This window comes from Chrysemys picta, chromosome 6, assembly GCF_011386835.1.
Source record: "Chrysemys picta bellii isolate R12L10 chromosome 6, ASM1138683v2, whole genome shotgun sequence".
NCBI classification, from domain to species: Eukaryota; Metazoa; Chordata; order Testudines; family Emydidae; genus Chrysemys; species Chrysemys picta.
This window is the reverse complement of record NC_088796.1, coordinates 95,189,833-95,202,972: the sequence shown is the minus strand read 5'-3', so window position 1 is coordinate 95,202,972 and position 13,140 is coordinate 95,189,833. Positions and strand designations below refer to the sequence as shown.

Genomic DNA, 13,140 nt, shown 5'->3' with positions numbered 1-13,140 from the left:
TCTGAGGTAGCGGTCCCAGGAAATCTGTAAGGGTGCTCAGTAAACACTGCCAGCTGTCCAGTTTTATGGCCTCAGGTGTCCATCCCAGATGTCCCATTTATGTGTTTTGTATCTCAGAGGTGGCAACCCTAGCCACCCCCGTGACAGATGTTTGAAATAGTTACAACAGGTTCCAGAAGTCTCGAAGGAGGGTCACTGTGATGTGGTTAGGGAAGGGATTAAACGAGTCGGTGGCCCAAAGAACCTTTGTTTCTTAACATTTACTAAAGACAAATCTAGTCACATTCCATGCACTCGAGATGCAGAAGTTGGTATAGGGTTGTGGCTGCTACACCTAACTACTGCTGCTTCTGCTCCCTCTAGAGGTGAAATACACTCCACCCACATAAACCATGAACTTTCAGGTTCTGGTGGTGTATGGAGCAGCTGAGGAAGGGGGGGATTAGGCTGGAATAGTGGCTGCACTCCCTCTGTGCCAATTGTATAAGGTACTGGGGCTAATGGATCCACATAAACATGGCTCTACAGTGCATGCCCTTGCCTTTCCCCACTATGGGCTTCTGCTCCATGCTATACAGAGTCTGTCCAGACACTTTTATGCAGTTCTTAATGTGTCTCCTGCAGCTGTTTGCAGCACATGATATTCAAGCACTGTGTGATTTAATTTTTAATCTAAGTTATTAATCAATTGGGATGCATCTACTATGTTATTAACCAATTGTAGTTGGTAAAATAATACTTGGTCAGTCATTTGGCTGTGAGAATAATATTTTATAAATATTTCCCCCATCATACTCTTTAAATATGAATATATAGCACTATAGTAAATGAAACAATGAATTCACACTACTGTGGCTCTTTTGGGTAATGCTGATTGCTAATTTAGCTCCTGAACCACTGAGGTCTGAGTACCATAGCACTAAAGTATAGCATATCTTAAGAAAGGATGTGCCTATATTGAGCAACAAAATGTTTGCATCAAAAAAATGAGAATTTTTTCTGTATGTACCTGCAAGTTTTCCTTGAGAAAATACCCATTTTGTTGACATTTCACACAAAGTAAAACTGTGTGAACGAAACATTCCGTCCCTACAACATACATTTGTTGTGTATATATGTAACAAAAATTATCAGTTTAGAGTTCTTTTTGTTATGTAATTTGCCAGTGTTCTATAGTAAAAATCCAAAATATTCCAGCAACACTGTTGTAAACTGAAATATTTTAGACACTTAACCCAAATTTTCAAAAGTCCCCATACTATGCAACTCTGGTCTGTGTGCCTTGCACACAGGCACTGCAAAACAGCAAGTATGTGTTGTACACACACAGACAATCTGGGAAATGCTGTATATTTAACTCCTGATGTAGCATACGTTCTTTTGGGGATGTAAATCATTTTTGAATGTTCACTATTTGCTAAGATGCCCTCAGCTAAAACAAAACAACCTACTGTATTTTGCAGAATTGCAATGCAGAATCACAGTGAAGGCTGCTAACCAATGGGGCACATCATATTAGATAAAACCTACCATGATGAGGCAGAACCACACAGAGAAGGGGAAGAAAAAGGGAATCAGTCAAGGAAGAAACGGGTTTTCACTAGGGAGAAAACAGTGCTGATTTTAAATGAGTGCTTTGGCAAAGAATTCTGGAGTCAGGGCAGTTTTTTTTTCTTAATTGCTTTCTATCCTGCCCCTTCCTCTCTGTCCCCTTTTTACTTGGTTTCTACCTGCCTTGCCTGAAAATGAGTTTACTACCCTGCTGGACTGTAATTACAGCTGGCAAGTATCACAGTGTGCTGTGATCATTGTGCTTGCAGTGACAGTCTGGTTTGGCTCAGTGACTTCCCAGCACTTTTTCCTCGGAAGGATTAGAACACAGCTAGCTGTCTCTAGAGGTTAATCCTGGTCACATTAACGTGCATTCAGTAAAATCCACACTAGGGGAGAAAGGGACCTTCGCAGGACTTTTCTTTTCCTAATATTTTTAGGGGTGAATCCTGGTCCATGTACATGGCAGGTTTTGTGGGAGCAAAGAGGGGAGAATCCTGTCTGGCACTGCATTTATTCTCTGGCTGCTATTGTGTGTCCGTCTCCATCAAGCTCATATAGGCGGTTGACAAGCAGATCCACACTGTATGACTTCCCATTGTCCGACCTTTCTCCTGCACCATGGCAGCGTGAAAGGAGCCCTGCAGAACTGCGTTCCATGCTACACATGGGACCTTCCTGCACCTAAAGAACATTATTGTTGATCCTACATAATGAGAGGCACTCTGCTTTCTCTCTCATAGAGATTGGATGTTTATTCCTTCACTAAAGTCAAATATAAATCAGCTGGACTGAAAATACATGTTTTGCTCTTTACAGAGAAAAACAACAAGGATGCAGCAAGGGGACTATGCATAGAGCTAGACTCAGCAATCATCCAGGTGCACATGACTGCTGCTTTTGCAGCATGTTAGTGCCACCCATTGTTGGAAATGGGGAGGCTTTGCTCCTGTTTCCAGGTGTCAGAAACTCTAACTGCATTATTGGGCAGCCCTCCTCTTAAGACGTTTTTCTCAAATGGGCTATTTGCTTTTGTGAAGACAAGAAAAAATGATTTAAAAAGAGAAAAGAAACCCTCCCTCATTTAACAAAGGCTTGTGCTGTGATTGTAACTTGCACTTGTTCTCTAGCAGGCCTCCTGCCTCAACCTAGTGCCTGGAAGAGTCATGGCATGTCAATAAACAGTATCAGCATTTCCAGAAGATGGAAGCGGCAGCAGCAACAACAAAAGACAGTAAAAATCATTTTCTTAAAAAGAACTCAGGTTAACAGATTCAAAGAGCCAGCTACAAATAAAAATAATGTGACTCAGTCTAGAGGAAAAATGGAGATTTTTTCCCCCTCTCTCTACCAGAAAAAGAACATGATTTTTCAGGGCCAAAAGAAACAATTGAGTAGATAAAACAGTTTCAACCATACTTGGAAGAATGGAAATCTGTTTAAAGATGAGGTTCAAGCCAGGTCAGCATAATGTGAAATCCTGAGTCTAGACTAGTAATTTGCTTTTTCCAGTTAGCAGATGAATGGCAATATCAGGCTGTATAATACTATACATCTTTCCCTTCTTTCCTCTTAACAGATTAAAAATAATGCAGTCTTAAGTACAGGCACATAGTACTTTTTTGAAATATAATTTAATATATCTTTATTTTGTTTAGCTCTGTAAGTAAATGCTTTAGAATGTATGTTTCCTGTTTTTAGGGATGTTCAATTGTTCTTTCTTCATTCTTGTAGGACAGAAATCAAGGCTATTTGCTTTCTGTAGTTCTGTGGTAGGCTTTAAAAAAGAAAAGGCAAAGGGTAAAATCATCATAAGCCTAAGCCCCATTGAAAGGGAATGATACTAAGACTCCTAAATCACTTTAAGCACTTTTGATAATTTTACCCTAAAACTTTGCTAGCACCATTTCTGAGGAACTGGTAAGCATTTTGAAATGTACAGGGGAATTCCCCGACTGCCTAAGAGTTTTGGTCAGCACCAGGAAAGTTGTCAGATGGTTAACTCTTCACAGGTTAATTGACAGGTCTCCATTAGACTGGTCCTGCAAAACAAGCAAAAGCCACAGCAGTATCATGGGGAAGTGTGTGCTCTTCAAATGACCTTTAAGTGCGGTTGCTCTTTAATAACATTTGACAGGTCTTTTAAAGAACACGCCACCACTTTTGTCCCCTGTATTTGTCAGCCAATATACCAGTGGGGGAAGAAAAGAAAGAACTTTCCTGCAAACAGTTTACAAATGATGTGCAAAAATTATAACCTTAATAAATGAATCAAAAAAAGGAAGTTTATTTGGCATCTGTACCAGGGGTTCCATTTCTAGAACTGTCCAGCAGAGCAGAGGCAAAATCACAGAACAGTTTAAAAAAGCAAATTCTCCACAATACAATTTGGAGAATTATTTCCATAGTGCGAGACAAATGAGAAATCAAGCTTCCTGCCCCAAAGAGCTTAAAATATGAGGGTTTCACCTGAGTGTGGCTGCCACTGGAGGGTGTATTCCACAGAAGAGATAATACAGGCATAGCTGGATTCAGGGCCGCCCAGGGGGGGCGCAATTTGCCCCAGGCCCCGGGCCCTGCAGGGTCCCCCATGAGAATATAGTATTCTATAGTATTGCAACTTTTTTTTATGGAAGGAGCCCCCAAAATTGCTTTGCCCCAGGCCCCCTGAATCCTCTGGGCGGCCCTGGCTGCGGTCTCTTTTCTGCTTTAGCACTGTTAGTGTGAGGATGGGAAATGATGTGTCTCTCTTAGCTCCCTCGGTCTATCCAGTATCCTCTCTGCACATACTATGACCTCATGGAATTCCTTCCCTAGTGTCCAGAGAAAAGGGGAATGGTACAGCATAAGCAGCTGACCTTCCTCCATTTTGCATGGGAAAGAGGAGATCCAGGCCAACACAATCAGATACCGTCTCATGGTTCTCAATTAAAAGGTAAATAATTTAAATATATATAATACACAATAGACTGTTCCATGCAACAGATACGATTTAGGGGGCTAGGCAATTAACTTATCAACATAAAATAGAGTAACAATATACTGCATGACGTAACCAAATGCTGATTACTAATATATAAAGGATGTGAACCCCAAGGAGGCAGTGGCTCTCTTTAAAGTGGTCCATAAGGTGAAATAACTAGAGTAATGGAATAAAATTTTAGAAAAGAAAAATGTAGGTCAACATCAAAGAACAGTGTCTGTTGTAGGCCTATCACTTAAGTACTCTTATTTTAGAGTTGCAGTAGCAACCCGATAGTTCAGCTTGTGACTTGTGTTCCCTTAAATAAAACAGTATTTGATCATTTCCCCAGAAAGTTTAGCTATCTTTACACACCTCAGTGCATGGATGTACAGTTCTTTTTTATCTTAATGGGAGAATCATGTATGCATATCCAGTGAGGGAAATACGGTGACTACCATTAGAAAGACCATGTTTGTTTCACTGACATTTACCTTTATCATCTGTACTTAGAGTGGGTTACTCTGCAAATGTCAGGGCAAATTTAACTACCCCAAGTGGTCAGTGAGCTGTTTTAATAACATCCAGATACTGCTTTTCAGTATACTGAGAAGATTTACCCCACTAGGCTAGCTGGAAATAGTCAGTAGCAATCAGGAGACAGACATTAATGATATTTGAAACTAATATTCTATTCATCGGTGAAGATTTCGGGACCAAAAAGGTATGGGCCAAATCCTGAGATTCTTTCTAACTCCTTGCTTAGCCAAAACCCTCATCCTAGTCAATGGCCTGTTTCAGAAAGATGCTCGACAAGAGTAACTCAGATTTATTTCAGTGTGTGTTATGGGGGCTTTGCACCTCTCAGGCTCAGTGCGAGTTTTGCCTGAATAAGGACTTCAGGATTTGGCCCTACATGCTCATCCCTGTGAGTATGGGAATTGAGGGACACCTAAACAATCCATAGCCCTGCAGAGCATATGTAAAAATCCCTAATTTATGACCAATTACCCTCTCTTCACAGCCACTCTAAACAAATATAAACCTGGAAACAGTGCAGTTCATCTTTGGCCCCTTATCCTTTATCTCTGAGAAGGTGAAAACAGCCCTTAGTCATGGGTATTAGTGCAACTCCTGATTCCCACCCAGGCATGCCTCCCTTACTTCTCGCCTCCCTGTCTCTCCCAGGTATTATTTTGTGTGGCTTCGTTATCCTTTTTGTTGTATCTCAGAGAGAGCTGATGTATTCCAAATAAAAGCTGACAGGAACACGCAGCCCTGTTCTTTAATTAAACAGCCTAAGAATTACAGCAGCCCAACAGAAATCACACTGCAGCAGGGTACAAAAGTTATCTGTGCTACTGACAGTTTTTCACATATTGCTGATCTATTGTTGAATATAGATGTATAAAATACTCCTCCAAACCAAAAGCTTTTTTCCTCAAACCTATAATTACCACCTCAGGAAAAAATAAATCTGAATCCACCTGGTTTGATGATGACAAACTGCTGGCATTGGTTAAAAAAAGTCTTGGTTCTGTAATGAGGACTCTACACAGAGTAGGCCAGCTTTCTGGCATTTAATTCCGTCAGAGTCGCAACTATTTAAACATTATCCTTTGGCCATTTTAAAACAAATGCTCAGTTAGCAAGGACAGAACTGAATTTAAACACTTCTTAAGACACCCATCAAAGGACATAAATGTTGTCAATTTGGCAAAGGTAGTTTGGGGTTCAGGACTGGAATAACACAGGTGAGATGCATAGACAGAACTGCTTGAGGAAGCTTTCACAGTGTTTGCCCACAATATAGCCCTATTTTAACTCCTCTCTTTATATAAGAGCAATAGTCACCTACTAGAATTAAGAGGCAAATTTACATCACAAGCTTTCATATTGTAGTCACTAAACCTAGAGCTACACAGATGTATAAGAGATTTCAGAATCAATTATCCCAGATATCAAGACTGTTTATTTGGGACACTAAACGGGGGTGAGTTGTCAGTGAGCTCTAACGGAGACAAGGTGACACTGAGGCTATGTCTACACTACACCGCTTTTAGCGACATGGCTGTGTCACTACAGCCATGCTGCTAAAAGGCACACAGTGTAGCCACGGTTTGTTGGCTGTCCTGCTGACAAAAAACTTCCACCCCCCAAGGAGCGGCATTTGCATCGTCAGCAGGAGAGTGCTTCTGCCAACAACGAGGCAAAATTTTTGTCTTGGGGGGGGAGGGGTTAACACCTCTGAAAAACAAAAGTTTTGTCATTCAATTGCCAGTGTAGGTAGGGGAGAAAGAGAGAGGTTGAGAAATTTAGTTTGGCTCAGTGGAGCAACACAATATGGTACCCTTCAAGGGAACTGAGTGATGACAAGTGAACAGCTTTTTGGAGGAAGTACCCAATATCAATTGCTACAGGGAATTGGAAAAAGTTGACATAAAACGGATGCTATGATATCTAATGTGTTAGTAGATAACTGGCACACAAGCTGGAGTGCTTGTTGCTGCTCTTATCACAAGTGGGAGGGGGTGTGTGAAGGGTGGTGGGGAGCGAGAGTTTTACTCTTCATGCAAGGAGAGAGCAAGAGAGTTTGCGTTTGTAAATGTTTAACCCAAGTCTTAACTAGGACTTAATTGATCTAAAAGAATGTGTAATCTGGATTATATGTAACTAATTTGCTGCAGTCTGAAATCATGGTGCTGAGTAGGGTTGTGGTTTGAATGATGGAGAATGACCCTTGATGTTTACCAATCCGTCCTCCGCTTATAAGCCTACTGCACCAAATTCATCCCTGATTAACTCCAGTGCAGTAATAATTTTGACCCATTAAATCTAATTTTAACAGAAGGATATAATTTCCTCCTTAATTTTGGCCCTGTAGCTCTCACTCAAAAGATTCTGGCTAGGTTCTGTTGCATGGTCATTAATGCCATTTACTGTTGTGAATTATATGGCACAGAAATCCTATTCGTGTTAATGCCATCTAATATACTTACTACTCTATGACTATGGCTAGATAATCACTTTGCAGCCATTGTGGTCTTTTGGGATCAAATGTTGCTGCACTGATTTAATTTCTATGTGAGTGAAAACTGAACAAATTCCTGACAGTGGCATTGTCTTCTAAATTGCAGATTACAGTATTTCGCATGGGATCGGAAGGACACCAGGACATTGATTTAGCTATCCTGACAGCATTACTAAAAGGTAAATAGAGTTTCACTGCACAGTGAGTCCATTAAAAATCCAAATGGTTTAACTCTGTCTCTGATGTACTGCAACCCTGCATTTATTGACAGTGTATAAAGTATCTAAATGGTAAATTATAGGAAGAAACAATAAGTACTTGATGCTTCAACTTCTTCTCAGACTGCACAATCCAATGCATGCATTAACATTTAAAAAATCCCCTTTCTTCTCCTTGAATCCTTAATCTTAACCAACAGTACTGTGTCAGAAGAAACATCAGTGTGCAAGGAAACAGAGACCTAAAGAAACACAGAGAGAATATTTAATGTCACTACAATGCAGGCATCTCCATGCTCTGTAAAATATACTTGATAATTTGTCTCAATTTAAAATGGTCTGTTGTAAATTAATGTTTGTAATACATTCTTAAACAATAGCTGATTGGATCTACTTTTTTTTTTTGGCCAAACAATTTTACCAAAAATAATGTGGTGCATTGTTACACAATGATAGGTGAGATGTAGGGTATGGTTGTGTGTGCTTACTTTATCATATTATGATGAATCACCAAGTAATTCATCAAATGACATAGTCTCTCTATCAAAAGTTGTCAAAAATATAGTCTGCTAGCAGCCATTTGTCTTTTGTGTTAGTTATTCATGCACTCTGGGGAACCAGCAGAATGATGGACTGAATAACGTGCTGTAATACAGTGGTGACCCTTAAAATCTTACCGATTACCTTAGATAATAGTCAGTGTAACGGGTATATAGCCATACTATTTGCAGTATTCAGAGTCTTCCTTATAATTAAGGCTAAGATTTTGTCATGGTTATTTTTAGCAAAAGTCACAGACAGGTCATGGGCGATAAACAAATATTCACAGAAGCCGTGACCTGTCTGACTTTTGCTGCTGCAGCTCCATGGTTTTCCCCACCACCGTGGTGGCTGGGAGCTTCAGGGTTCTCTTCCCCCTTTCCCACCCTCCCCCCGTGAGGCTGTCCCCGGTCGCTAGAATCCTGAGTAGGGCCCCCTGAGGCAGCTGTCAACTGTCGCTGGAAATCTGCAGGGGGACCCCTGTTGCTGAAACCTTGCCGGGCCCCGCTGGCTGCCAGCTCGAGTCCCACAGACCCAGGGGCTATAGCAGAAAATGTCACGGAGATCTCTGGATTCAGTGACCTCCGTGACATAAACGTAGCCTTACTTACAATTAGTAGAGAGGAGTACAAATAGAGGTAATCTCATATGCTTATTTTAGGTAAAATTGGGAATATTTTAAGAAGAAACTACTCTACATCTTTATCTCTAACTTTGGTGATCTTTTGAAGGAAATAAGATACAGCAGGGAGATACTGGGCTAGATTCTTAGTGGAATTACTTCCAACTGAGACAACTGTAAGTGAGATCTGGGCTACTTATATAGGTAATGATCACATACTTGGAAAACTCCTCAATTTGCTCCATCTGTCTGTCTGTAGCCCCATAATAATCTAAGTCTATTCTTCTATTCAGTAAATTTAAAAGATTGCATTATGACAAATCAGCTTTTTATTCGCTTTTAAAATATTTTCACATTTTGATTTACTTTGGATCCAATCTTACGGACACTTATACAATTAGTCCTAACTCACATGAGTCATTCTACTGATTTCAGGGTATGATCCATCAAAAAGGTACAGGTAGATCGCTACGGAGTAAGATCTGCTTGCAAACACAAAACTAATTTAAACAAACTGGAATTCTGTGGCAAAACAGAACTACTTGCATGATTAAGTGCTATTCACCTGAACTTGTGTTTGGAGGATCTAGCTCTCCATTTACAAATATCCCATCTTTGTAAAAATAGGGAGTACAAATAAGTATCTACAACTGTTGTCACTCAACTATTTATCACAAACTGTATTGGCTGAAAAATGGAATAATATTTTTAAACATCAAGCAGTTCTTTTAAGAATAGTTCTGGAAATATTTATGGCATGAACGGTGACTGCCATATGTAAACAGCACACAGGGTGTTACCATGTTCCTCAGCATTTCTGCCATCTCACTTGCTACAAACTTCAAATATACAACTCAACTTCTGAGTCCATTGTGAAGAGGGTCCACGTTTCTCTCTCACACACACGATATGAGCTCTCATTTATATAGTATTAAAATTCAAGAAGCCTAATAAGAAATGTATGTGCATATGGTGTGCAGGATGGGGTGCATATGTTATACTGCCCTAATGTGTTAAAGTATGCAGATAATAATGAACCCTTCCCAATGTTTTTCTGTTCCTACCAGAAATGGTTTGAAAAACAATGAAATGTGATAACATATTTTTTATGGTCTGATGTTTGCATGGAATTCCAGCAATGTGTTCCCCCTTAACAGATAACGAGCCAGTTAAATCACCGTGCTGAAATAAGAACCGGAAGATTAGATGGTATTTTGGGGGTGCCATTCTGCTGCCTAAGAAATTTTCCTACAATTGTCACCAAGCTGATCCCTATTTTCTGGATTTGGTGGTCTGCGCTGCCATGTGGGAGACTTGAATGTGACTACATTCAGTGTGGGACTAACAAAGTGCAGCTTTAATTTAAGTTAGGCCTTGGCTACACTGGCGCTGTACAGTGCTGCAACTTGCTGCGCTCAGGGGTGTGAAAACGCCCCCCCCCCCTCGAGCGCAGCGAGTGCAGCGCTGTAAAGCACCAGTGTAATCAGCACCTGCAGCGCTGCACACTCGCTCGCAGCGCTGCAAGCTATTCCCCTCGGAGAGGTGGAGCTCTCGCAGCGCTGGCGGCGCGACTACACTCGCGCTTCATAGCGCTGCCATGGCAGCGCTGTGAATCCCCAAGTGTAGCCAAGGCCTTAATGGGAATTGTGCCTGCTTATTCAGGGCTGAGACCTTGGCTACACTTGCAAGTTACAGCGCTGTAAAGCCTTCCCCAGCGCTATAACTCACTCCCCGTCCACACTGGCAGGGCACTTACAGCGCTGTATCTCCCTGGGTACACTGCTGCAGGTAGTCCACCTCCCCGAGAAGCATAAGAGATACAGCGGAGTGGCTACGACTCTTCCCTGTGAGTGTGTACCAGGAAACAACCTGCAGCGCTGTACTGATCACCTTGTCAAGTGGCCAATCCTCTCCATTGTTGTAATCGGCTGCAGGAATGCGGAAGTGCCGGTTTCAAAGCTCCTACCACAGAGAAAAACAAACAGTTTGCTGTTTGCTTTGAGTGAGTGAATGAATGAGCAGGGGGCCGGGAGTTTGGAACTTGCAAAATAGAGAGCTGACACGCTCCAAAAAGCACTCTCTCTCCCCCCACACTCCCTGTCACACTCCACCCCACCCCCTGTTTTGAAAAGCATGTTGCAGGCACATGAATGCTGGGATAGCTGCCCATAATGCACTGCTCCCAACACAGCTGCATATGTTACAAGTGTGGCCACGCCACTGCACTGGCAGCTGTCAGTGTGGACAGACTGCAGCGCTCTTCCCTACTCAGCTGTACGAAGACAGGTTTACCTCACAGCGCTGTACAGCTGCAAGTGTAGCCAAGGCCTGAGTTTCCCCCTGGTCTCTTGCCCTGCAGGCTGAAGGAATCTGGGCTTGTGGGGAAAGAAGAGCACTCAGCCCCACCAGGGAGATGAATGCCTTATGATCAGTAGCAGCTCCTTTGGTTGACAGACTGGCATATTGTGAGAATCAAAAGATGAAGAATAGTGACTGCGACATAGGTTATAAAGCAGGGAGAAGTATGGGAAGATCCTCCTGGTTCTAACAGAGATGCAGATAGCACCTCCTCTTTCTCCCAGTCCCATGACTGACCAAATCTTCAGATGGTTCAAGTTTTGGCTTGACATAAGAGTTTTGCTTTGCTTTTGATTTCTGATCATTGAGCATGATTATAAGGCACAGATGAGACAATATAGAGTGCAAATATCCAGGCATGCATGTCTGATGGTCCTGCATGATGGGATTTTACTTTTTGCCTACCAAAAAAATTGGGGGGGAGGGGAAATCTCTAAATGATGATTCATTTGTTTTGTCTCAGAGCCAAGCAAGGCATTTACTTTTACCCACCCCACTAACTTTCCACATGCCGAAGCAGAGAGTATCTTACCTATCCTGGCATTTTAGATTTTTGTTTGGTTTTATAAACAGATGTTTCCTTCCAAACATGTGTAAGAAAAGTCTACACAGAACAGTAAACTAGCAATGTTCTGTTTAAATAATTTAACTATTTAAAGACCAGATCATTGAGCACGTGCAAATGTGTGACTTTAAAAATACTACTCTGGGTTGGTGACTGCCAACCAAGGAAATGAGCAGACGTTATCTTATTACAGTGGTAGATGTTTCTTTATGTTTTAAAAAAAAAATAGAAGCAACCAAACAAAGGCTTTTCTAATAACATTTCTGAATCTCTCTCTTTATTTTTAACACAGATGCCATTTGGTTTGTGGTTAACATTAATGTTTTGCTGCTACTCCATAGTAACAAGTGTAGTTAAAATCTCAAGGCATTGTGGACATTTTCACACAGAATTAAGGAAAAGAAGTTCGTCCAAAGAAACCAAAAATCATCCTTTGCTTAAATAAATAAAAATCGCAAACCCGGGAAATATGTGATTTCAAAATGTTATTCTGATCTTAATGATTTTAACAGGATCCTTCCACTATTCTCTGCCTAAAGTGTGAAAACTTGACATTTGCTATTAAGACAATCACAGAAACTGCAGTTCTTCATCCCTGTTTGTTAGTAGGACACAGATCGGCTCCTAAAATTTGACATTCTGCTTTTTTCCAGGTATTTTTCCAAGGTTTGAATCCCAACATGTATTCCCCAAAGACTTCAACCCCAGTAGTGCTCCTCCTACAATGTAATTCTCTGTGCAGCCAAAGAGGATGATTTATAAGCCAGGGAAGGATCATTCTCTATTAAAAAAGTTCTTTGCAGTACCAGCTCCTGCTGCAATACTAAGTTTGTGATCAGGATATATACCCTGCAGTGGTCCTGTCTGGTCTAGAATGTCATTTTTGCAAGTATCAGCTATTCATATCTTCTCCTTGCTCAGTAAATGTAAAGGTGTTGCCTCTTCATCCATATTGGTAGTATAAGACACCATTTTCATTGAAGTGATCTATTATTTCAGAAGGAGGTTGATCCTCTGAGGGTAATTTATTTACATCTCTTTCGATGCTTTGCTGATATCCATGATTTTGTAGCATGCTGAGGGCAGCACTGATAGTTCGCTCAAGAATTTGAAGAGCTAAAATTTTCAGTTTGAGCACCCCATCTTCAATCTCTTATGCCATTCAAAAGTTGCTTGATTTCTGACTTTCTGAAGAGGATGAAAGAAGAGAAATTTTCTAGATTCTACTTTATATCACCTGTCTTCTTGTTAACATCAAGCTTCTTGATTGTAAAGAACAGGAAAATGTAGGGA

At 41.0% G+C, this 13,140-nt stretch overlaps 1 protein-coding gene across 14 annotated transcripts in view; it reads left to right on the top strand.

Annotated features, from left to right (window-relative positions):
- TRPM3 (transient receptor potential cation channel subfamily M member 3) overlaps positions 1 to 13,140 on the top strand; it is a 593,201-nt gene that overhangs the window by 506,234 nt on the left and 73,827 nt on the right. For all 14 annotated transcript variants that reach the window (XM_005297759.5, XM_005297764.5, XM_065549391.1 and 11 more), the window contains exon 9: positions 7,651 to 7,723. In XM_005297759.5, coding sequence (XP_005297816.2) covers positions 7,651 to 7,723 — 73 coding nt within the window. The remainder of the gene's footprint in view (positions 1 to 7,650; positions 7,724 to 13,140) is intronic.